The sequence below is a fragment of the Triticum dicoccoides genome, chromosome 3B, assembly GCF_002162155.2.
Source record: "Triticum dicoccoides isolate Atlit2015 ecotype Zavitan chromosome 3B, WEW_v2.0, whole genome shotgun sequence".
In the NCBI taxonomy this organism is placed as follows: domain Eukaryota; kingdom Viridiplantae; phylum Streptophyta; class Magnoliopsida; order Poales; family Poaceae; genus Triticum; species Triticum dicoccoides.
This window is the reverse complement of record NC_041385.1, coordinates 802997275-803022466: the sequence shown is the minus strand read 5'-3', so window position 1 is coordinate 803022466 and position 25192 is coordinate 802997275. Positions and strand designations below refer to the sequence as shown.

The following is a 25192-nucleotide window of genomic DNA, read 5'->3' as shown; positions in this document are numbered from 1 at the left end:
TAGGGGGTCCCGAACTGTGCGTCTAAGGCTAATGGTAACAGGAGGTGGGGGACACGATATTTACCCAGGTTCGGGCCCTCTTTATGGAGGTAATACCCTACTTCCTACTAGATTGATCTTGATGATATGAGTATTACAAGAGTTGATCTACCACAAGATCGATGAGGCTAACCCTACAAGCTAGCCTATGATTATGATTGTTGTGGTCCTACAGACTAAACCCTCGGGTTTATATAGACACCGGAGGGGGTTAGGGTTACCTCAGGTCGGTTACATAGAAGGGAACATATATATCCGAATCGCCAAGTTTGCCTTCCACGCAAAGGAGTGTCCCACCCGGACACGGGACGAAGTCTTCTTTCTTATATCTTCATAGTCCAACAGTCTGGCCAAAGTATATAGTCCGGCTGTCTGAGGACCCCTTACTCCAGGACTCCCTCACCCTTCACCACCCCGGCCCGGCCCTGTCGTCGTCCCCGTCGTCGCCGCGTCTCGCCGCCGCCCCGTCGCCGCGCTCGTCGATCGCCGCCCCAGTCGCTCCGTGATGTGAGCCCCCTGCGCGCGCCATGTCCATGCCCCCGCCCATACACACACACACATACATACACGCGCACACACACACATACACACATATTTTTACTTATTTTATGTTTTTTGTTTTTTAGATTACTGTCAAATTGTTGATGTCGAAGCTTTAGCTAGCTAGATGAATTAGATTATAATGTCAAATTGTTAATTAGATGATCGAATTAGATATATTATTGTCAAATGTTAGATTAGATAGAAATGTTATATGTCAAATGTTAGATGAATGAGCTAGATTGAAATGTTAGATTAATGTTAAATGTTAGCTAGATAAATTAGATGAATTAGCTAGCTAGATATAAATGTTAGTTTTTTTTCACTGGATAGAAATGTTAGATTATTGATCATATATATCAAATGTTAGCTAGATGAATTAGGTAGAGCCAGCTAGTTATGAATTTTGACATATGCAACATTTGATCATATATATTAATTTGCATATAGTATTTGTTCTTGACGTCAACGATGCCCGGCCGACATCCTCGCCTTCGACCCATTCGCGACGATGTCCTGCTTCAGAGGAGGCATGTCCAGGACTGGGCTCCGCCAGGCTGGCACTGGGAGGTGATACCTTCAGGGGCGCGCCGCTTGGTGAGTAACCCGGCCCCGGGTCCCGTCGTCGACCCGGAGCTTCTTTGGTGGCGTTCGTGTGGGCTTCTTTCGGTGCGGAGGGAGCCGGCCCCGACGAAGGTGGTACGTCGCCGTGTCAGGGAGGAGGACGAGTACGTCCATCGCTACATGGCTGCTATGGACATCAGGTTCTCCAATACCTGGCAGGTTCTTCGTCTCTGCTTCAGAGGAGGCATGTCCAATACCTAGCCAGCATGATCCTGTGATGATTCCTTCTCTTTGGGTATCCACCGTCCGCGCCTCAAGAACCGCGAGTGAACTAGATAATTCGATAGTATTTGATCTATATTAGCTAACTAGTGATGTATTCGATAATATTTGAGATGATGTATTTGAGATTATATATATTATTCAATAATATTCGAGACGATGATGTACTCAAGATTATATTCGATGATGCATATTAATTATCTACTATGATTCAGTTTTATCTTTCGAGATGCATATATATTATCTACTATTATTCGAGATGCATATCAATTATCTACTATTATTTGATATGTACTAAATTTTTCATATTTCTTCTGGATTAGTTAAATAAAAACTATGGCGGACAATACCGGCAGAGACGAAGGAGAAGAGGCTATGTTCGCGCTCATAGCCGGCCAGATGATCAGAATGAAGAAGATGACGGCTCCCAATATCTGAACAATGCCGGGGGGGATTATATTATATTCGATCAAGACGACCGAATTGGTGAAGTCCAGAACAATGATGATGATCTTCAAATAGCAAATACCGGCGAGGTGTGTTTATAGAAGCAGGCATCTGGTGATCATCACGTGTTTTTAAATGATTTTGTATATATATATATATATATATATATATATATATATATATATATATATATATATATATATATATATATTAACAAATCGATCTTTCTTCTTTCAGCCCTCCGGATTGAGCAAATCATCTGCACGGAGCAGGACAGTGCGAGGCCCGGCCAAAAAGTTGAAGGAAGGCATAAAGTACAACATCGATGCCATCAAAGATAATGGCGAACCAGTTGCGCCTAAGAAGAATGCGGGAAAGTTCATTCGTCAGTGCGGAGTTCTTGTGAAGGACCAACTCCCGATCTCCATTCAATAATGGAAAAGGCTACCAAAGCCACGTCCAAATCTTACTTTCATTAACGATAGAGCCAAAAAAACTGCTTTGGGGAGCTCTCATGTCACATTTCATGCTACCAGATCATTTCACAGCTGAAGATGTGGAGAAAGTCAAGAACGCTGCTCTTAGGAAGATGGCGGTTGCATTCAACAACCATAAGAAAACTATATGGGCCACGTACGTCAAAGAAGGAATTAAGACTCCAGATTTCACGGGAACACTAGAGAAGCAAAGAGATCACTGGCTAGCTTTCGTGAAATTCAAGGAATCGGAATTAGCTAAGGAACGGTCGAGAATAAACACGATCTATGCCGCGAAAAAGGAGCAGTTCCATAGGCTGGGGCCAGGTGGCTACGCGATGGACCGACCTAAGTGGGATAAGGCTGAGGAAGGGATGCAGGCCGCAGGGGTTAGTCCAATTACATTAAGCTGGCCCTCCAGGTGCAGGACTTGGTTCTATGCGCATGGGAGCGTTGGACCCAAAGACAGGCCAGGTTTTGAAGAAGGCAAGTCTTAAAGGAGTCGAGGAAAAAATACTTGTTGCAATAGAAGAGGCTTGAACGGGGGTGTTCGCGCCCAACAGAGAGAATGACGATCTTACATGCACTCTGGGAAATCCTGAACACCCGGGAAGAACACGAGGCATAGGCGTTGTTCCGTGGTATGAGGGTTTTCAGATTGGAATGCCAACTACAGAAGTCGTGCCAGAAGGAAGATGGAGGAGGAGAAGAAGATGAAGTTGGAGGAGGAGTAGAGGAAGCAGGAAACAGAATGCCTTAAAGGCCTAGAACTATCACACGCGGAGTTGGCACTCCTATTCCAGCGGCAGCAGCAGCAGATCGACGAAATCAGCCAGGGAAGGGGATCTCTGAAGCGGTAGGAGGTAGCGGATCCAACATTGGATAGCATCATCCCATCCATGCCGAGAAGCAGTGTGGGTTTCGCACCGGGCCATGAGGCACTGCTGGATACATACCATGTGGATGACATCATTTAGAATACTAATTGTGAGCTACACTTCAAAGTGAAGAACATATCCATCAAGGTGGCGGACGCCTTTGCTTATACAAACCCCCCTGAAGCAACCTTCCATTGCAATCTGATTCCAGCTGGCTATACTCGTGTCGCGGTTGATGAAGTGGTGGCAGAATATAGGGGGCTGCAGCTTGACATTCCTGGAGGTGACGACGAGCGCATACTGGGAGAGGCATTACATCGTATCGTTCTATGGAGAAAGGATTGCATCGTCTTTTTAAGGCCACCCACACCACGTCAGCCGGCTCGTCCTCCAAGTCCGCCACCGCGTCAGCAGTCGACTCCAGCTCCTCCAAGTCAGCGACCGCCTCTGCAGACTCCTGCTCCTCCAAGTCCGCCAACGCGTTAGGCCACTCCTCCTCCTCCAAGTCCGACACCGTGTGAGCCCACTCCTCCTCCTCCAAGTCGTCCGGCACCGCATTAGCCCATGCCTCCTCCTCCAAGTCAGGCACCGCGTAAGCCGTCTCTGCCGCCTCAACGGAAGAGAGCCACCGCAGCTATGGCGGCTAGCGGTACAAGTACAGGAGGCAAGAGATACCACTTTGGTCCAAGCCTCGCGCCTCTTCCGAAGAGGCCTTACGACATGAGCGGAGAGGAAAATGCCATCAAATGCAAGAGACAATTGGACGCCCATTTTGGACCGAAACCGCCACCGCCGCCAAAGGAGAAAGTGCCTGAGCATGCCATTGAGCACTTTATTTGTATGGCTAAACCACCAGCTCCCAATCCTGTTGACTCAGACTATGAGCGCCAAATCAGGAAGGCATATGAAGCACAACAAAAGAAGGAGTCGAGCTCGAGCTCCAGCCAAGCAGCTGCCAAGAAAAGTGGGAAAACTGTTCCCCAGCTGGGAGAATAGGCGGTGCAATCGATCCCCCCGCGCATTGTACCATCAACACATGTGAGTACCGGCGCCGATCTACCAATAATAACCGATGCTCATAGAAGGATAGCTGAAGAGGCCGGTGTCATTGTGGAACAACTCCTAGAGCTCAAGCCCATGCCATTGGTTACAGAGGAGGAAGTAAAATGCATATATGCCCGCGACGAACCTTTGGTCAAGCTTGAGGAGGTCAAGAAGCTCTCAACGAGAATGTATGAATTGCATGAATGGTACATGAAAATTACCAAGACTACCAATCGAGAGTCCCTCATGGTGAAAGTCAAGGCAGATCAATACCACCATGAGAATGCTATGTATGTTGAGTTTACAGAACTATTTCAGTTATTCAATCAAGACGCAACCGATAAATTTATCGTCAGTTGCTATTGTCTGTAAGCGATTTCTTTCTGTAATTTAAGTCTCAAGCTAGTTGTAGTGCTCGTTGATCATTACTTGTAATTATCCTCACTATATTCTTTTCTGTGGTATTATGCAAAATGAAGATCTATGAAATGAAAAAAGCTGGACGCTATGGCATTGGGTTCATTGACCCAAATACAGTTAATCAAGAGACATGGTCAGAGCCATTCTATCGAGAAGATACAGAGAATAGCTTCCTAGAGTTCTAGAAGTGCCTAAATACCAGTCGAGATATACTACTTTCTTACCACTTCGGGTGAATCACATTGTCTTGTACTACAAATTCCGTTTTTTCTTACTAGTTAGATGTTAATTAATAAGTGTATAGTGTTTAGGGTAGTTGATGAGTGTTATGCACATGCACGCTTAATTTTTATACATGCAAACATGTGCGCATGCAGTTTCCACTGGATCTTGTTAATCATTGAAGTTGAAGATGCTGAAGTTGAAGTTCTAGACTCGCTACTTAAACCACTCGAGCAGTACGAAATCGTGTAGTCGACAGGTAATTTCAATCATTATCGAACTATATGTCGGCCTCTTTAGTTCGCCATTTCCTGATATCAACTAATTAATAACTCCTTTATTCATTTTCTTTGCCAGCGGGCAGGGCTTGGAAAAAGTTCAAGAAAGAGGCTCCAGACGAATGGAAAGAAAAACTGTATTGGTATCGACCCAAGGTATAATTAATTAAATAGTAGTAGCTAGCTACCATCTCTTTAATTCTAGTTTCAATATACCATTAGTTATCATGCTTGATTAATTATTATCTGATTGAATTCTATTCTCGTAAAGTGCATGAAGCAGTTCTCGGGGAATGATTTATGTGCATACCACGTTTGCAAGAACATTCGCATGATGCCGTCCGAAAGGAGCAGAGATGATAGACAGCAACGGGTACATTGCCAGAGCACTATTCACAACTTTTACATCATTATCGATATCTAATATATACACACAACTAATACATGCATATTTGATCTTCTTCTTTAAAGTTCAAGGACGTGCGGGAGAAGCTCCTACCAGTGGATCGCGTATGAGCAATTCAAGAAGAAAATAGCAGGATTTTTGCTCGACCAGGTCATAGATCCCAAAGGAGAATTCCATTACCCGCTACAACCGCAGTAATGCCTCCATGTAGGAGAAATTGTATATACATAACGTGTACAATATGTAGTATCATAAAATACCAGCAAATGAAAAAAAATCAATTGAAAACACAAAATTAAAGGAAAAAAAGAAATCATAAACCCTAAACCCCCTAAACCTTTAGTACCTGATGGTGTTACCAACCGGTACAAAATGTCTCCCAACCCCCGGTGCGGGCTCGTGTCACGTGGTGACCCTTTAGTGGCGGTTCGTGCTGAACCGGGACTAAAGGGGGGGACCTTTAGTCCCCACCCTTTAGTGCCGGTTACAGAACCGACACTAAAGGTCCTTACGAACCGGTACTATAGCCCGGTTCTGCACTAGTGTCCAACAATGAATGGTGTGTTCGCTGGAGGTGGAATCTATTGGTGACTATGAATCTCTACTCCTAAAGTCTCACTTGGTATTCTCGCCTCACATCCCCCCATATCTCACCACACCTATCTTTCGCCCACCTTTCACGTCAGGTCACAATGGCTTACTTGGGTTGTCCCATTAAGCCTACGTTCACGTAAGCCTGGATCAGAGGCAATCCTCCCGACGGTGGCCCTCGCCTCGTCCTCACGCCGCCGCCCTCTTCTCTCCGATCTCTTTGTCCGACCTTGACGTCACCCCTTTGATGCCGGCGACTCCTCTCTGCCCCGGGCCCTAGCCGACGTCGGGTACTCCTGGCACTCCGCCGCCGCCTTCGCACCGACGCCAGCCACTCCTCCACGGCCTCATGCCCTGCCACCGCTGGGGGGTCGCCCTGACCTCGATCCCTTGGAAGACATGTTTGGAGTTTGGACTATCCCTTGATCCCTTGAGTCTTCTCCATCCCCACAAAAAACCGAGAACAATTGCATGGGTTAATCCCTTGCTACAGGCCCAGACCCAGGCGGAACACACGACATGCATGGGTTAATCCCTCGATCCACTTGTTTCTTCTCCGTCCCTGACAATAAACTGATTACAAATTAAACTAATTACAACTGCATTTACAATATAAAATGGTTCCCTTGATTCTTCTCCATCTCTATTCCAAGGAGTACTCTCTCCTCGAGCGATACGTCGGCGCAATGGTCCAGAAAGTTTTGATGCACCGATGAGGTCAGCATAAATATTTTGTGCTAATAATTTGCTCGTAAGGGATCAATAACAGTGCTTTGAAACAAATGGTTGGCCCTGGTTCTCCTGGGTGCGAGGCATAACTCCATACAGATTTTTCGACAAAGATAACTCCATACAGATGATAGCATCTATCCAGGAAGGCCTTGGTCGGCAACAATTCACCAGTGTCCATCCGTAGGGGTTCCGCTGCTTGAGATAACAAAAAAAAAAGTCCATTTACAATTACAAAATCGATAATTGAAGGACGGATGAAAACAATTTAATTCGTGAAATAGTAACACACAATTGCAGTTCTTTTTTGCCTTTGCTTTTATAGTACATATAACAGATTTCAACTATGTTTTCAACCACATCTCCTTGGATCTATTCCGCGCTTTTCAGTGATGTTCCTTCGGTGGGAGACGGCGTTTTCGTGGACTCACGGAATCGCTGCACACAAAGCATGCATGGATCACAAAAAGTTCATAACTGCCTCAATTTCCTTCTCTTTATTCATATATAAGACCACCTGGAATGGTTGCACTACTCTTGCACTACTCTTGCATGCATTCTCGTTACACTTCACTGCTGCAATACATGCAGCTTATTTAGGCTGGCAATATGTCGACGTGTACATATATGGTGTTCACGTGACACTTCACTCCTGCACTATACGCAGCTTATTTAGGTTGACAGTGCATGTGTGTACGTGCGGGCGCATGTATGGACGACGCAGCCAGACTAATGGAACTCGATGGGGTACGCCGGCGACTTGTCCGGGTTGAACAGCCCGAAGTGCTTCTCGGTGAGCTCCCCGGTCTTGAAGTTCTCGTTGAACATGGCGAAGATGTACGTCTCTAGCAAGTCGGGCCTCTTGGGCGTGCCCCCGCCGACGTGGTCGATCAGCCCCTGGTTGTACGCCCTCGCGTTGTCCGCCGTCGCCGCGAACCCGCTGGCCGACGGCCACCCGCTCTCCGACACCACCACCTGCACGCCCGGCGCGCCGGCTCTCTCCAGCGCCGCGACCAGGGCGTCCACCATGGCGTCGAACAGGCACGTGTAGGTCAGCCCGTTGTTGGGGTCGCGCACGGTGGTGCCCGGCCGGAACGTCGAGTAGTTCAGCTGGATATCCCTCGGGTTGTCCTTGTAGGCGAAGTAGGGATAGACGTTGGCCAGCAGCGGCGCGCCGGTGCTCGCCAGGAGTCGGGCCACGTCCGTCATGTAGGCCTGCGCGAACACGCCGTTGGACGGCGGGAAGGTGTCGGTCACCGCATCGAACCGGATCGAGGTGGACACCTTAATGGCGCCGAAGCCGGCGCCGTTGAGGGCCGCGTTGAGGTTCCGCATGGCCGGGACGATGTTCTGCGTGTCGCCGCCCAGGACCTCGTTCCCGGCGGCGATGTATTTGATGTTGACAGCCGGGTAGTAGGGCCGCACGTTGTCCCGGACCCAGTTCGCCGCGTTGGAGGCGTTGGCGGCGAGGCTGGCCAGCACGTCGGTGCCGCCGACGTCGAGGATGAGGGCGATGCCGGAGCCGCGGAGCGCGGAGAGGGCCTTGGCGTCGGCGAAGTAGATGCGCATGCCGGTGAGGCCCTTGGACCTGTAGAGCTGTACCACCTCGTTCGCCGGCGGGAGGTTGTTGGCCACCACGCCGTAACAGACGCCGATCGTCATGGCTAGCTACGGGATCAAGGTTTCAGCTGGGTCTCTGCTCGCTCAAATTTCTGGCTGATGCTTTGCTCTCCCTGCTGCTGCGAAGAAACGCCATTAGCTAGGATTACTTATAGTACATGGAAGAGATGAGGGATGCGTGCATGTGATATGTTTGCATTATTAGATGGTTTCTTATTCCACCATCTCAACTCGTCGTCCATGATAGATTGATAGGGGCTCCCCATCTTCCTAGTTAATTAGGTGTCACCTCAGCCTGGTCATCCTAGCCTTAGAGCATCTCCAGCCGTTCGGCCCCCCAGGGCACCGAAAAAGAGCGGCCTGGGGGTGCGCCGGCGATAATCTCGGTGCTAGGGGCGGAACGGCACCCAGCCGTCGCCCCCAGGCGTCGATTTCGGCCCAGTGTTTGACCCAATTATGTTCAAAAACGGCCCGATACCTGCATGAATCGACCCATATTCGGCATTCGCCGTGTTTCGGCGTGAATTCTCGCATACAAATGGAAATCAATTGGTTCGTCACATAGTTTGGGGTGTTTCGGCGTGTTTCATCACATAAATCAAATAGTTCGACAAATAGTTCACGCTGTCAAATAGTACAACAAAATAGTTCAATACAAATTATATAGTTTAACAAATAAAAACTCAAGTTTCATCACACGTCATTCCCGGCCTCGCCCTTGAGCCTCCATAGGTGCTCCACCAGATCGTGTTGCAGTTCTTGATGCACCTGTGGGTCTCGGATCTCCTGATGCATATTGAGGTAGTCAGTCCAGTTGGCCGGTAGCTGGTGATCAACTTGGGCAAGAGGACCCTGCTTGTAATATGGTTCAGTGTCAAACACTGGCTCTTCCTGCTCGCTCTCAATGATCATGTTGTTCAAGATGACACAGCAAGTCATGATCTCCCACATTTGATCTTTCGACCAGGTTTGAGCAGGAAATCGGACAACAGCAAATCGAGATTGGAGCATACCAAATGCCCGCTCGACATCTTTTCTGCAAGCCTCCTGAACCTTCGCAAACTAGGCGTTCTTGCCTCCTGGCACATGGTTTGAGATGGTCTTCACAAATGTCGACCATCTCGTATAGATGCCATCAGCTAGATAGTATCCCTTGTTGTACTGCCGTCCACTGACCTCGAAATTCACCGGAGGAGAATGACCTTCAACAAGCTTCGCAAAGACTGGGGAGCACTGCAGGATGTTGATGCCATTGTGAGTTCCTGGCATCCCAAAGAAAGAGTGCCAAATCCAGAGGTCCTGTGTGGCCACTGCCTCAAGCACCACACTGCAATCGTCTTTGGCGCCTTTGTACAACCCCTGCCAAGCAAATGGACAATTCTTCCATTTCCAAGGCATGCAGTCGATGCTTCCAAGCATCCCAGGAAATCCTCTAGCTTCATTTTGTGCTAGGATCCGAGCCGTGTCTTCCGCATTGGGTGTTCGCAATTACTGCGGTCCAAACACTGCCACCACTTCCCTGCAGAACTTGTAGAAGCACTCAATGGTGGCGGACTCGGCCATTCGCCCATAGTCGTCGAGTGAATCACCGGGAGCTCCGTATGCAAGCATCCTCATAGCTGTTGTGCACTTCTGGATCGAGGTGAATCCAAGTGCGCTGGTGCAATCCTTCTTGCACTTGAAGTAGCTGTCGAACTCCCAGATGGAATTCACAATCCGGAGGAAAAGCTTTCGGCTCATCCGATAACGGCGCCGAAATGTTTTCTCACCGACCAATGGAGCGTCGGCAAAGTAGTCCGAGTAGAGCATGCAGTAGCCTTCCAGACGATGCCGGTTCTTTGCTTTCACCCGCCCAAGCGCTGAGCCACCTCGGCACGGCTTTTCACTGCTCGCTAGCAGGCCAGCGAGGGCGGCGAGCACCATGAGATGCTCCTGCTCCTGGACGTCGGCTTCGGCTTCCTCATCCAGCAACGCCGCGAGCGCCTCCTCATCTTCGGAGTCCATCGCCGGGCCGGGCAATTTACCGAACACCTTGTGGGCGAGGTGGGCGCAATCCCGCCGGTGTTACAGGCCTTGCGGCCGAAACGCCGGAAAAGGTGCCCGGACGGCGGCGAAGAGGCTGCCTCGGCGAAACCCCTTCTCTTTCCCGGCGGGAGATGGTCTCCCTAGCTGCGGTGGGCGGTGGACGGCGCCGGGATCGGCAGGATGGTGCAAGGTGGCGGCCGAGCGCGGGGGGTAGGACGCGAATCTGGGCGGGGGCGCTTGACTTTTCGCCTGCAAATGTGGCTCCAGGAACGCTTTTCCCTTGCGCCGGAGCCCCCGAGCGCCCCCAGTACGCCGGGTTCGGCCTGCGAGCGCCGGGCGCAAAAACGGACCAAGCCGGCGAAATTCAGCATCCTAAGACGCGACTGGACCGTTTTTTCGACGCCGGCGTAAATAAAACGCATGGAGAGGCCGTTCTGAGGGCGCGGCTGGAGATGCTCTTAGCGTTCCATGATCCATAACGATGAGTAGATGATAGAGGCTGCTGTCGTGCCAGATTTTCATTTATATATTTTATACACAAAATTGGAAACTTGTTGGACTTCTCGTCAACAACTAGTTGGGTACGTACATACATCAATGGCCATTATTTAGTTCTTGAAAAATCTTTCGTGGACTAAGTCTGGCCGCCTATGTGAGTATAGTAAGCTCATGCTCATGCACGCACAGTACTCCGTTGACAGTGTTGGAATGGCGGATGAGATTGAATTTAAGTTGACAGTGATGAGGTAGCTGAATCTTACAAGACCCGATCGCCTGCTCACATGATTGGCAGTACGTGTCTTTTTCTTGTACCTAGTCGTGTGTCGTGTCGATGATCATTTCGCAAATGCATGTGTGCGCGTGCACGCAGCGCTGGCCCAGCCGGTCACCCTCATTCCTTCAATCACGTTTAACTTTTTATTGCTTATTAACATGTGTCGCTAACGAATTTGGAGTGCATTGTGATGATATGCTAGGCCAGCGCTAGGTGTCAACAACGATCGATCTCAAATGAGCCAGCTGGAGCGGGAAAATAAACCTCCTCTCTGCCCGTTGGATATGACTTACATCACGATCGTACGGCGTCCAATCAGTGCAAAGTAAATCTGATGGTTGCAGCATTTGGGTCGTGCACGCGAGAGGCTTCTTAGATTAAGGGCAACAATGACAGAGAGATTTGGAGGTCGTCTACAAAATTACGGCTGTTAATCTTGCATCACCCTCTGGGTGTCAACCGGTGAGAGCGAGAAAAATACGCCTCCTCTGATCATGCCCATTGGATATGAATTGCATCACGCTCGTAGGGAGTCCAAATCCAAGCAGTAGAAAATAAATCTGGTTGCAACCTTTGGGTCGTGCACGCAATATTGTTGCAACTAGTAAAGTCACTAGGTGTAGGCCAATCTTTTAAAAAAGAGTCACTTGGTAGGCCGCCCACAAAGGAGCAATGCTACACGCACAGACTGATTATTACGCGTTCAACGGACTGGCTTATCTGGCTGGTTTCGATTGGCTCGAAATAAAGTGAGGGGCCCACCCCTGCTGATTTTTTTTTGGGGGGGAGGGGGGGGGGAGACCCGTAAAACTCAATGTTTTTGACAGGTAACATGTGTCTAACAGTGTGCACATTCTCATCAACAAACGATATTCATAGCATGCTTTAAAAATAGCATTTCTAGAGCATTGACTTTTTCTTTTGCGCATGGCAATACAAAAAACATTTGTCCATAAAAATGTGCATGATAGTCAGAGCACATACATGTTTATAGTGTAAAAAATAAGAACTTTTGAAATTGCTCTGCTATTTTTTCGATTTTTTCCCAACCAGTATTTTTTTTTTTTTTGAAAGTTCCCCCTACCAGTTTGGGCACCAAATTGTTTTTTAGGGTTGGGCTCTGCGCCCCCACGGATCCCTGGGCTAAACCTGAAGCTGCTTTCCCTTCTGGCCCAGCTGGTCCGTTGAAGCATTCATCTGGCCCATGCACACACTCGGCTGATGCATCCGTATCGGAAGCCAGCCCAGTAGGCCCAGCACAGCTCCTTTCTGAACCCTACCGCGAACGGTGCGGCGCGCGGCCGGCCGGACCGTAACCTCGCCAGCGCGCCGGCGTGCCGGCGCCGCCACTAGACACTGTCCGCCGCAATCCCGCACCGTCCAGTGATCACTCCCCAACTCCCTGACCTCAAGACCGCGTCGGCCGCTCGGAGCTCGTGAATCGCCTCGCCCGGCCGTCCTCGGGGCTCAGGCTGTCCAGGCCTCTCCACTTCCACGGGCAGGCGTCAGCTGCTTCACCCGACTTCCAGAGCAAGGGCAAGGTGAATTCTAATCACTTGAATTCCTGTATTGCAAACATTTTGTTGTTATTGCAAACATCGACTTAGAGTTGTACTGTTCCATCCGCTTGTCATCTTCAGTTAGATTAGCCTGTAGCTGCCCACGATGCAGGAGGATTCAGTACAATTCTGGTTCTGTTACTGCTACAAGCCTACAAGCAGAGCAATATGTATCCCTGTTCTGAACCTCGATGAATTCAAGTCAACCGTTCATCCCGTGTGTTAGATTTCATCAGTGTGTGGTTTCCTTGAAAAAAATGCGTGGTGGTTTGCTCCCCGCTCTGATCAGCTTCTCACGATGCGGTGGCTCTGGAGACAGGACCACCACCATGGTTTGCTGCGGAATCTGAAACCAACCAATTAACTACAGAATCTGAAACATCGTGTTCAATTCAGTCCGAATAATATTCTCTTGTACTATTATTTGTAATTTTGCTCATGTTATCTATTTTGTTGGATTGTTAAGTGTTGATTTCTAATTCTACCATAGCTGTGCAATTGAGCTATAGTTGTTTATGCCGTGATATGGGATACTTTTCTCGTTAGTTATATGCGCTAGACTTTTAGCCTGGGCTTGCTTGAATCCTGCCTCCACCAATTATATATGTAGTTTTTTTGCTTAAACTTTCGTCATGTATGATAAAACTGTGAATCTCTAATTACATCTCCACTCTGAGCTTAATTGCCTGATGGGTTGTATGCAGACGCAGCATGGACTCCCTTCATCGTGTGCACGTCAAGCTTCTGGCTGCCGACCTCCTCACGCTAACCCCACGACATACATCGCCGCCTTCCTTTGTTCGCTGTGGCCGTACAGTTGCCCGTGCCGAGGTTGTTGGGGTCGTTGTTTCACGTGACCGCAGGGAGAAGTTTCTGCGCTTCCTGATTGATGATGGCACTGGCTGTGTACCATGTGTCCTGTGGCTGAACCACCAGTACCTGAATGCAAACAGTTCATCCGATTCTGATCCAACTGGAGAGATGGTATCGAAAATGTCGGAGGTCGTACGCCTGGGCACCCTGTTGAGGGTTCGTGGGAGGATTGTCATGTACCGTGGTGCAATTCAAATTGCTGCTCGAGACGTGGTTCTAGAGGAGGACCCTAATGTGGAGGTTCTACATTGGTTACAGTGCGTTCACATGGCCAAGGAATGTTATGATTTGCCACTACCTTCTGCTTGAGGTTTGCCTTGGAGGATCTTATGTTCTGTGTTTCTTTCTGTGGTTACTGTTGAACCAAACATCGTTAATCAAATGCCTTTTTTGGTTAACTGCATTTGATTTACTTCATTTATGCAGTAGGGTCAGTTGCAACTGCTTTATAAGGTATAATGCAGAGGCCCCTAGTGATAGTGCACTGCACTTGGGTGAAGTAATCAAGGTTGACGAGTCGACTAGTTATTCCAATGTTGAGACTCATAGACTAGTCGTGACTAATCGTGACAAGTCAACACTAAAGTTGCGATTCATAGACTAGTCGACACTGAAGTGTAGTCGGCCCTGGAGTTGCGACTCATAGACTAGTATAGACTAGTCTTGACTAGTCCTTCAACTCGTAGTCCATGGAAGTAATGAGTGGGTCCCTGATTCTGAATGGTACTGCAGCTACTCTGAATGGGACAGAGAAAGTATGGTGTACTCTCTGCTTTCTTTGTCTTACCATCACCTAGTCACCTTCCTGGCATTAAGTTGATAGGCTGATAGATAGTGATGTATTAGAATCCATTCCACCAGTCGAACCACATGGTATTGAGAATTTGAAATACTGCCCTCCGTTCACACTTCACCGTCTATGTCAACTATTGACAAAGAAGGAAATGTAATAGCAGTTCACCTATTTCAACTGCAGGGTTAGTTTTCGTAGTTCACTCTAAATTTTCCTCTCTCTTCTCCACCCAATCCTATCCCCTTCTCTGCTCCTGAATCCTCATCACTTGTAACTCAAAGAAGGGGGTAAGCATGCATCCGCCTTCTCTCCACTTGGTCGTCATCATGCTCCTGATTCCTTGGCCCTTCAGTTCAGCGCTTCTGTGCGCATCTGTTAGTGTGCTTGTCACTGGCATGAGACTCACTCCTGGCAAAACTCTCACCTCGGACCAAGGTTCGTTCGCCTTAGGCTTCTTTACCCCCTCAGAGTCAACTAAAAATATGTATGTTGGCATATGGTTCAACGACATGTCTGGGTTGCCAACCGCGATAGTCCGATCACCGATGCTTCATCCACGGTGCTTTCTATGACCAACAGCTCGAGCCTTGTGTTGTCTCAAACCAATGGCCGCCACATACTTTGGATGGCAAACACAATTACTGGCAGCAACTCTTCAGCCAAACTTCTCAACAGTGGCAATCTTGTAGTCCTATCATCAGACGGTGCCATGTTATGGCAGAGCTTCGAAAACCCAAGCGACGTCGTCCTTGCTGGTATGCCTATGCGGGACACCCACAAGACACACCCACCATGGCGGATCATCTCTTGGAAGGGCCCTGATGATCCGTCAAAAGGCAGGTTCTCTGCTGGGAAAGACCTTGCCACTCCCCTACAGTACTTCGTCTGGGATGGGTCAGTGCCATACTGGCATGCTCCAGTGTGGAACAACTATGTATACTCCAACATGGAACTGCAGACCGTTAGTTCGCTCATGTATTTGACAATTAACAAGGGCACGGACGATGAGACCTATTCAACATTTGGACTATCAGATGGCTCCTCCAGGATATTTTACAAGGTTGACTACTCCGGAAAGACGATGCTGTTGAGATGGAATACCAGCTTGACAGATTGGACCGCCCTTCAACAGTTGTCAGCTTACGAGTGCAATCTCGATGGATATTGTGGTGCATACGGCTACTGCGACAACACAGAGGCAACTCCCACATGCAAGTGCCTTGATGAGTTTGTCCCTAGTAACAAAACAGAGTGGGTTAGAGGCAGTTTTTTTCATGGTTGCCGGCGAAAGGAGGAACTGCAATGTGGTGGAGAGGACCATTTCTTGACCTTGCCAGCAATGAAGGTGCCAGACAAATTCATACGCCTGTGGAATAAAAGCTATGATGACTGTGCAGTGGAGTGCAGCAAAAATTGCTCATGTGTAGCGTATGCTTATGCTAATCTAAGCACCAGCAACATTGATGGGGATGCAACAAGGTGCCTGCTGTGGACCAGGGAGCTGATTGACGTGGAGAAGGGTGGCGCCGTCGGCAATGAGAACCTGTATCTCCGGCTTACTGCCTTGTCAAGTACATTCCTCTTTCTATTGCTCTTGTTTATGTCCATGAATGTTTCAGTTTAAGAATTTGCATGTAACATAAAAAGCAGAGAATGACAACTTGCTGCTTTAACTTGCTAATAAATTGTGAGTTGCTGACACTTTGGCTCCACCACTACAGGCAGCAAAATCACTAGAGGGCATTAATTCTCAGAATCCTAACATGCTAAACCGAAAAGCTATGCTTGATGTTGTCATTTGGTTCGTGTTTGTACCATGTATATATGTCAATGCATTTAATATGCCAAAGTGGCGGTACAGGTAGTGAGCCCAAGTGCACATGTAAAACATTCCTGATGCAATTAACTTGGTTACTCGTGATACTTAGATAACACTATTAAAGTAAAGTTTTGCAATAAATTAAACTTCGTAGCATCGTTCCTTTTTAGGCAAAGGGCGAAAGAGCATCGTAATAAAAGTTATACCAGCAATGTCAGCAAGTGTGTTGCTGATACTTCTATTGGCATGCCTTGTATGGTTCCACAAGTTTAAAGGTAGTCCATTGATTTAATTCTTGAAGCAATTTGGAGGACACATATTGTGGCCTTTTTAGGATGACAAAGATGATATTTCTCTTAGGCAAACATGACAAAAAAGAAAGACTGAAGAGACCGATGATGGGGGATTTGCGCGTTAGTGATGGACTTGGAGAGGAAACTCATGAACTTCCATTTATTAGCTTTGAGGAAATAGTCGATGCAACAAACAACTTCTCTATGTACAATTTACTCGGAGAAGGTGGCTTTGGCAAGTTTACAAGGTAAATATAGACTCTACAGTGTGCCCCTAATTGCATCGACATATGAAAATTTTGCCACTTTTTGCTGTGATTCAAAACTGAACCATACTATTTTGTAACCTTAATTTTCTCCCCGTTGCTATAATGCAGGGGCTCTTACGTGGCAACAAAGAAGTTGCCGTTAACAGGCTGAGTAGAGGTGCTAGGCAGGGGGTAATAGAATTCAGGAATGAAGTAGTTGTGATTGCTAAACTGCAACACAAAAACCTTGTAAGGCTTCTCTGTTATTGTGTGCAGGGTGATGAAAAGCTACTTATTTATGAGTATCTACCAAACAAAAGCCTGGACACCTTCCTTTTCAGTATGTTCTGACCACAAATTAATCAGTCAAAAATCATTTGATGCCACATCTGAAATCATAATCCCAATCCCATACTATTATTGCAGATTCTGAAAAGAAGCCAATGCTTCATTGGCCGACACGATTCAATATAATAAAAGGAGTGGCTAGAGGGCTACTCTATCTCCATCAAGATTCAAGACTGATGATAATCCATAGGGAACTCAAAACAAGCAACATTTTGCTAGATGGAGACATGAATCCCAAGATATTTGATTTTGGAATGGCAAGAATCTTTGGCGGAGATGAGCAACAAGCAAACACTAACCGAGTTGTCGGAACATAGTAAGTAGGATTACTATCTTGCGTGTAGTTATTCATTAAAGTCATACATAGTTAAACTCAACTCGAAACATGCAAGTCTTGCTGATGATATGATTTATCCAGCGGTTATATGTCAACGGAATATGCAATGGAAGGCCTCTTTTCTGTTAAGTCTGATGTCTATAGCTTCGGGGTATTGCTCATGGAAACTGTAAGTGGTCTAAGGATAAGCTCAACGCAGAACATCAAGGAGTTCCCCAACCTTATAATATATGTAAGATTATGATTTATCATTTTTCAGTCTCCATAATGCCTTGACCACACGACTTGAAATTTTGATTTTATTTGCTCAGACATGGAGTCTATGGAGGGAAGGGCTAGCAAAAGATCTGGTGGATCCATCTGTTTCAGAGAGCTGCTCGAATGAAGAAGTTTTGTGTTGCATCCATGTTGGGCTCTTGTGTGTTCAAGATGACCCGGATGCCAGACCACTCATGTCAACTGTTGTATCAACCTTGGAGAGTAGAAGCACACCACTTGCAACGCCTGATAAGCCACTATATTTTTCTCAGAGGAATAAGGTAGCAAAGAGAGCAGAATACGGTCAGAACTCTGTGGATACGGAGACTCTTACAGTAATAGAGGGGCAGTAGGCTCTCGAAGTTTTTGAGTTTTGCCCGTGCACTGTTTCTCAGTTGTCCCAGCAATCTGCTAAAGGATTCAGCTGCCACCGGAATCACACGCACTGTAGTTCTCTTTTGATGTGGCATGGCATGCCTTACAGAAAATTTTGTTGTATCTGTATTTTCCACTCTAGTATGGATTCTGGAGTATAACAGTTTCTACTTTTTTTTAATAAACCATGCTGTACGTCATGACAAGTACAGAAATTTATTTTATGGTCAAAAGACAGAAGTAACAAAGATTTTCACTTATTAGAGATACAGAAGAAAGATTGATGTGTTGCTGAGTGCTGATGTTGTGGCCACCTGATATGCTTTAACCTATTACTCTTCCTGGCGTTATTCTTGATGCTATCCATGATATCAAGTTGTTAGGGCATCTCCAGCCGTTGGCCCCCCAGGGGGCGTCTAAAAGCGCCGCTTGGGGGCGAGCCGGCGACACACTCGGCGCTGGGGGCGGTTTTGCGCCCAGTCGTCGCCCCCAGCCCGCCCCCAGGCGCCGAAATTGGCCCACTTTGCAGCCCATTTTCGGCGAATAAACGGCCAATATGGGCGAGAATAGGCCCATATTCGGCGTGGTTTCGGCGTTCAATTATCAACACACACATATTTCATCACAGAAAAATCAAATACTTCAACAAAATACTACAACAACAAATAGTTCAATACAAATTATATAGTTCAACAAATAAAAACTCGTATTTCATCACGCGACGTCCCCCTTGAGCCTCCATAGGTGCTCAATCAGATCTTTCTGCAGTTGATGATGCACCTGTGGGTCTCGGATCTCCTGACGCATACTGAGATAGGCAGTCCAAGTTGCCGGTAGCTGGCGATCAACTTCGGCTAGAGGACCCTGCCTGTAGTATGGTTCAGTGTCAAACACTGGGTCTTCTTGCTCGCTCTCGATGATCATGTTGTGCAAGATGACACAGCAAGTCATGATCTCCCACATTTGATCTTTCGACCAGGTCTGAGCGGGGTACCGAACAACAACGAATCGAGATTGGAGCACACCAAATGCCCGCTCAACATCCTTCCTGCAAGCCTCCTGAACCTTCGCAAACCAGGCGTTCTTGCCTCCTGCCACAGGGTTTGAGATCGTCTTCACAAATGTCGACCATCTTGGATAGATGCCGTCAGCTAGATAGTACCCCTTGTTGTATTGGTGCCCATTGATCTCGAAGTTCACCGGAGGAGAATGGCCCTCAACGAGCTTGGCAAAAACAGGAGAGCACTGCAGCACGAGAACGTATCCTGTGCAACGACGAGACTGGTGTAACGAGTGCTCCGAGAGATTCTGCGCCACTGGATGCGGAACCAAGGGACAGTATGCATCTGCAAGGGGAGCTGCTGGTACTTTTGCAGATTTAACCTTAAAGTGGCTCAGAATTCTGTACTCGTCCTCTCTCTCATCGTTTCCCTTCCTCTGCCTTCTCTTCTCTCCCGTGCCGCCGTAATCCATGGGAGCAGGTGGGAGCTAGGGTTGGAAAAATGTGCCCGGTGTCATATCTCTCTCTCTCTCTCTCTCTCCTCCCTCTCATGTACCTGGGTAAGGATCTACGGCATAGAAGCTTAATCTCGCCCTGTGTTCCTCTGAATCGACTGTGCGCGTTGATTTATTTGGCAGCGATGGCTCGTCTATGTCCGATGTCGTCGTCCGGGGCGTCGATTCTATAGAGGTACAGGAGTTGACGGTCTTCCGCGATTCAACTATGAAGGGTATGTTCTCTTCTTCCCTTATCCATGAGTATAACCGTTCTTCCAATCTAATCGTACTTTTCCCCAATTCATTTTTATAAACGTTTCCACATGATAGTTAGTACTTTTATATGAAGAAATCACAGTCGTCGGCTCGAGCTCAGTGGTAGCAGGCGGAACACAGATAGGTGTGCTACTGCTTGCTGGTTGCTCAAATTTGTTGTCAGTTTAGGGCCATCAGTTCCTCAAAACTAGTTGGATCTTATTGTTCCTATTACCACACGTTTTTATGTGAATATTCATTGGCGTGCTCGTGAAATTTTTCGATCACATTTGCCTCTGGTTCTTGTGTGCGAAAATTATGTGCACACTCATTCCTTTCTTTCGTCCGCGCCCACAACTCTGCACTAACCATGACATTGGTGTGTTTCTTGCAGAATGGGGCGATTGCTTCATCATTAGATAAAAGAAATAGCAGACCCTGCCAACAGGAAAATAAGACCGAATCTTCCAGAGCTATGCTCTGGTAATATGGTACTTCTACAAGTGAAACATCAGCAGAATAGCCAAATCAAATTTGCTGAACATATCTTTCACTGCTGCAAGCTTTGCTTTGTTCTACTGCAGTTAATTCCCCAGAAGAAAAATTGTTTAATGAGTTTTAAGATCTGCTTCATAGTTCATACATACTAGACTTACTAGAACTATTTTTTATGTGATCGAGCTGTGTCATTTGTTTTATTTGCCGCACCTCTATACTTTACATCATTTTCCCTTCTGTTTATGCCTGCACGAATCAACTGCAACTTGTTTTTAGCTTTGGTTAATTCTAGCCTATGCCATCATTTCCCAGCTTAAATCCAACATTTACAAATCCAATCCCATTAAGTATTAATGTATTATTCCTTACGAGTACTCCCTTGGTAGTTGGTACTTTTTGTCTCTGAAATTCTATTGATGATCTTTTTTACTTTTGCATGCAGGACTATGCTCCTTATGAAATTCTCTGAAATTCAGGCTTGAATACTATGTTATGATGCAGAATCATCTAATCATCTCAACACTTGGCTTCATCCTTCTGGGGGTATGACTACTATTCGATTATCCATGCACTATGTTTCTTTCCTTTTGTCAATTTCCCCCAATTGCAGCTTTTATTAGACTAGTAATCAGGAAAAGAGATGTGCTTGTTGTTCCCATCCTTGATTTGTAAAGAGTATCTATATGTCCTTGAAGCTTTAAAGTAAGTTTTGTGCATGAATGTTATGACTTGCATGTGAAAGAATGGTTAACAGGGAGTTAGCGGACGTGCCTGGAGATAGATTATATCTGCTGTGTTTTCTTCTGGTTCACTTTGTTGATCTTAATGAAACTGCACTTTGATATCCAATTGAATTTTCTCATAGCATTACTAGTTCATCTTATTCATGCCTTTTTTTTTCTTGTTGCAATCCATGTTCTAACAACGCTTTTAGAATCAACAATATTGATCTAGCGTACATGTCCTGGAGTCATCTTGCTAATTCCTGGTACATGTACTTGTAGTACCGTGTGAACTGTAATTGTAGATATTGATTGGAGTAGATGATTCTTAACAGGATGTGCAAACGAGTTTGAGGCCCTGTGTCATCCAGAAGGAACCATGTTGTGATTTCCCATCTGCGCTAATGCTCGATCTTTCAAGCGTGACTGTTGGACGACATTTATTTTGGCTGATGATTCTGCTTGTACTTTGGCCAACCTGTGGTTATCACTATTTATTTTCCAACTGTTTCTGAACTAAGTCTGATGCTTGCGCCTGTGCTCGCATGCGAGAAATTACACTGTTTGAGCAATTGTGGTTTTATTCTACATATATGTACACACTGTTTCCAAATGTGTATACGACAGTGGCCATGTCAAATTTTCTGGAGCTTTTACTATCATATCCTAATTTTAGTAAACTTCTACGTGACAATTGTATCCTCAATGAAACTACTTCATTACATCTTGAAGCCTTGGTGCAACTTCTCCAGAGAGTATGACACTGCATATGAATTGTAAATACTCTCATACAAAAGCGTCTCTTAATTCTGTCATATAAATAATCAAATCTGGGAAATGTCATTCTTTTCCACAGAACAACCATACTGCAGATTCCTCGATTCACAATAATAGTTAAAGCGTCCCTTGCAAAAGAAAGAGAAAACAACAACTGCAGATTTACGTAACTCCTGTCCACTCTTTCTATTCACCTGAAAAATGAGTCGATCAGTCCCAACTTGAGGTGCTTCCTTTGAGGGGATCCAAGCAGGTCATAAACATTCTCGGTTTTGAGCCTGTGACTTATGTAAATGATGTTCATCTACTATGGAATGAAAGATGGCAACCATACTACTTTAGTGGAGTTGCAAAGGGTACAGACAAAAGAAGTGGTTTGGGCATACACTAGATCCTTGAGGTGCAGAAGATAGCCGGTTCCTTTTTGGCGGTGCGATTGTCGTCCCCGGAGTTACAGCACGGTGGCGCTATATTTACGCGCTCTCCGGCGGCGCGGCCGTTTCAGGGGAGAGGAGAGGCGCTGGGGATTGAACGGTGCTGGACCAGGTACAGGACACAGGAGGGATGATGTAGAGTGGCCTAGGTCGCAGCTGACGGCATGGCACAGACGAGAACGCGACTACAGAGAGAGTAGAACAGAAAGGAAAGAGACGAGAGGTGTGTTGAGGACTATTCAGACTTCAATGATCCTGCAAGGCCTAAGATGTAAAACGTACCAGCACCCCTTCGCGTGATAAATCTGTGCCATCAGTTTTCCATCCAGTGGCGCAGAATCTCTCGGAGCACTCGTTACACCAGTCTCGTCGTTGCACAGGATACGTTCTCAACCCGTTGATGGCATTGTGAGTTCCTGGCATACCAAAGAAGGAGTGCCAAATCCAGAGATCCTGTGTGGCTACCGCCTCAAGCACCACACTGCAACCGCCTTTGGCGCCTTTGTACATCCCCTGCCAACCAAATGGGCAGTTCTTCCATTTCCAATGCATGCAGTCGATGCTTCCAAGCATCCCAGGAAATCCTCTTGCTGCATTCTGGGCTAGGATCCGAGCAGTGTCTTCCGCATTGGGTGTTCTCAAGTATTGTGGCCCAAGCACTGCCACCACCGCCCGACAGAACTTGTAGAAACACTCTATGCTGGTGGACTCGGCCATGCGCCCATAGTCGTCGAGTGAATCACTGGGAGCTCCATATGCAAGCATCCTCATCGGTGTCGTGCACTTCTGGATGGAGGTGAATCCAAGAGCGCCAGTGCAATCCATCTTGCACTTGAAGTAGTTGTCGAACTCCCGGATGGAATTCACAATCCTGAGGAAGAGCTTTCGGCTCATCCGATAACGGCGCCGAAATGTTCTCCCGCCATGAAGTGGAGCATCGGCGAAGTAGTCGGAGTAGAGCATGCAGTAGCCGTGCAGACGATGCCGGTTCTTTGCTTTCACCCGCCCCGGCGCCGAGCCACCTCGACGCGGCTTTTCATTGCTCGCCAGCAGCTGGGCGAGGGCGGCGAGCACCATCAGATGCTCTTCTTCCTGGACGTCGGCCGCGGCTTCCTCCTCCAGCAGCGTGGCGAGCTCTTCCTCCTCATCTGAGTCCATCACCGGCACAGTCAAAACGCCGAACACCTTGCGCTCGGTGGGCGTGTACCCGCCGTTAAACCGCGCCTCCGCAGTCGGAAACGGCGGCCGGAAACGCCCAGCTGCTGCGGGAGGGGCTGCCGCGGCGAAGCGCTGCTATTTTCCGGCGGGGAATGGCTATCTAGCGGAGTAGGCCGGCGCCCGTCGCCGGTATATAGCTAGTGGTGGCCGAGGGTGCGGGGGTGCGAGGCGAGTCGGGGGAAGAAAACCTTGACTTTTCCCCTGTCGGTGTGGGCCAGACGTGCTTTTCCCTAGCGCCGGAGCCCCCAACGGCTCCCCAGCGCGCCGGGTTCGGCCTGTGACCGCCGGGCGGAAAAAAGGTCCGAACCGGCGATTTTCGGCGTCCTGGGGGCGCGACTGGGCCGTTTTTTCGGCGCCGGCGCCGAAAAAGTGGCCTGGGGGGGCCTGTTGGGGGCGCGGCTGGAGATGCCCTTAGCATTGAAGTTTGTTTCAGTTTCCTTTATTCATGTCATTAATAGTGCGGCTCACACTATCGCGTGATCTGTAATAGGGCCACTCACACTATCGCCTGATCTGCGGAGCATGTCATTATTTCATATTTTCCATCACAAATATTTAGAGGGTGCTTGGATACGTTTTAGTCCCATGACTAAAAGTAGTGGGACTAAAATTTGCTAGCCTCACCCATACTTGTATCCAAATACTAAAGAGACTAAAATCAAGTTAACGAGCATTTATTATCCTCCAAACCCTCCAATCCAGAACTCCCTTGTGTTAAAGGAGAGGAGTTAAATGAGGAGAGAAAGGGCTAATCTACATTTTAGTAGGGGTACCCCTGACTAAAAAAATTTAGTCTCAAGACTAGTTTTAGCCCCTCTTTAGTCAGGGGTGCTTGGAACTTTAGCCTCTTAAAGAGACTATTTTTACTCAGACTAAAATAAGTCCCTTGGATCCAAGCACCCTCTTGTCCTGGTTGCGTGCTCTTTTGGGCATAAGCATCAAACCAAATCTTGCAATATATTCCTGGTAGGCGACAATCTCAGGGACTGGGTAAACAAATCCTAATTCCGAGACAACAATGATGGGATTGAGCAATCTTAGAGCATCTCTAGCAGACCCCTTAAAAGCGGTCAAACCCGTAAAAAATCTGGAATTTACAGTTTCGGTCGAAAAAACGGTCCCTAGTTGATCCCGTAAAGTTCGATCGACCCTTAAAATTTTAAGGGGCATGGAGAATCCATCCGCGAGAACCTTATATGTATAGGTTGGAAGGTAGTATACATTCAACCCGTAAACGATCAAACCTCGTCAGAGCAGATGCGCCGCCGCAGAACTGGCTAGAATCAACCTGAAACTCGCCGGAATCCATCGCCGCACATTAGAAAAGGTCGCCGCACGCCAGAATTTGTCGCTGCCAGTCCAAACTCTCGCCGGCTCGACCTTCACTGCCATGGCGAGGTCGGCCACGGGCGGGGTGGAGTAGGCTGCCGGCGGCCCGAATCAAAGCGGGGCGGCGGCGGAGAAGGGCGAAAGAGGCGTGGCCGGGGCGGGGGAGGTGTGACAGGGGCGGGCATGGCCGGGGTAGAGCGCGGCGGCGGCGGGCGTAGCCGGG

The 25192-nt window shown here is 47.6% G+C and overlaps 3 protein-coding genes and 1 long non-coding RNA gene across 7 annotated transcripts; 3 read left to right on the top strand and 1 right to left on the bottom strand.

The window, feature by feature from the left end:
• Nucleotides 1–7386: 7386 nt before the first annotated feature.
• Nucleotides 7387–8701, bottom strand: LOC119278596 (glucan endo-1,3-beta-glucosidase GI-like). Its single transcript, XM_037559925.1, has one exon. The coding sequence runs from the start codon at nt 8576–8578 to the stop codon at nt 7646–7648; it is 933 nt and encodes a 310-aa protein (XP_037415822.1). The 5' UTR covers nt 8579–8701; the 3' UTR covers nt 7387–7645.
• Nucleotides 8702–12588: 3887 nt separating this feature from the next.
• LOC119278593 (CST complex subunit STN1-like) lies at nt 12589–14841 on the top strand. The gene is made up of 2 exons (XM_037559922.1): nt 12589–12877; nt 13600–14841. Exon 2 carries the CDS (start codon nt 13607–13609, stop codon nt 14075–14077), a length of 471 nt encoding a protein of 156 aa, XP_037415819.1. The 5' UTR covers nt 12589–12877; nt 13600–13606; the 3' UTR covers nt 14078–14841.
• A 127-nt stretch (nt 14842–14968) lies between these two features.
• On the top strand, nt 14969–18513 carry LOC119278590 (receptor-like serine/threonine-protein kinase SD1-8). Its single transcript, XM_037559920.1, has 7 exons — nt 14969–16132; nt 16551–16655; nt 16741–16921; nt 17051–17261; nt 17348–17585; nt 17688–17838; nt 17918–18513. The coding sequence occupies exons 1-4, from the start codon at nt 15058–15060 to the stop codon at nt 17091–17093; spliced, it is 1404 nt and encodes a 467-aa protein (XP_037415817.1). The 5' UTR covers nt 14969–15057; the 3' UTR covers nt 17094–17261; nt 17348–17585; nt 17688–17838; nt 17918–18513.
• A 1139-nt stretch (nt 18514–19652) lies between these two features.
• LOC119278595 lies at nt 19653–21860 on the top strand. 4 transcript variants are annotated; one of them, XR_005137885.1, is made up of 4 exons: nt 19653–19799; nt 19878–19969; nt 20386–21032; nt 21547–21860. It is a non-coding gene; the product is annotated as an uncharacterized LOC119278595 (long non-coding RNA). The 4 variants fall into 4 exon arrangements; XR_005137886.1 differs by having other exon boundaries at nt 19653–19969; nt 20386–20474; nt 20932–21032; XR_005137884.1 differs by having other exon boundaries at nt 19653–19969; nt 20386–20482; nt 20932–21032.
• The last annotated feature ends 3332 nt before the right edge of the window (nt 21861–25192 follow it).

Bases quoted from the DNA above. Each gene is read 5' to 3' on its own strand.
- LOC119278593 (XM_037559922.1), top strand. From the start codon at position 13,607: ATGGACTCCCTTCATCGTGTGCACGTCAAGCTTCTGGCTGCCGACCTC.
- LOC119278596 (XM_037559925.1), bottom strand. From the start codon at position 8,578: ATGACGATCGGCGTCTGTTACGGCGTGGTGGCCAACAACCTCCCGCCG.
- LOC119278590 (XM_037559920.1), top strand. From the start codon at position 15,058: ATGGTTCAACGACATGTCTGGGTTGCCAACCGCGATAGTCCGATCACC. The intron at 16,656-16,740 runs GTAGTCCATTGA...TATTTCTCTTAG, and splicing joins ATGGTTCCACAAGTTTAAAG to GCAAACATGACAAAAAAGAA. The intron at 16,922-17,050 runs GTAAATATAGAC...GCTATAATGCAG, and splicing joins GGCTTTGGCAAGTTTACAAG to GGGCTCTTACGTGGCAACAA.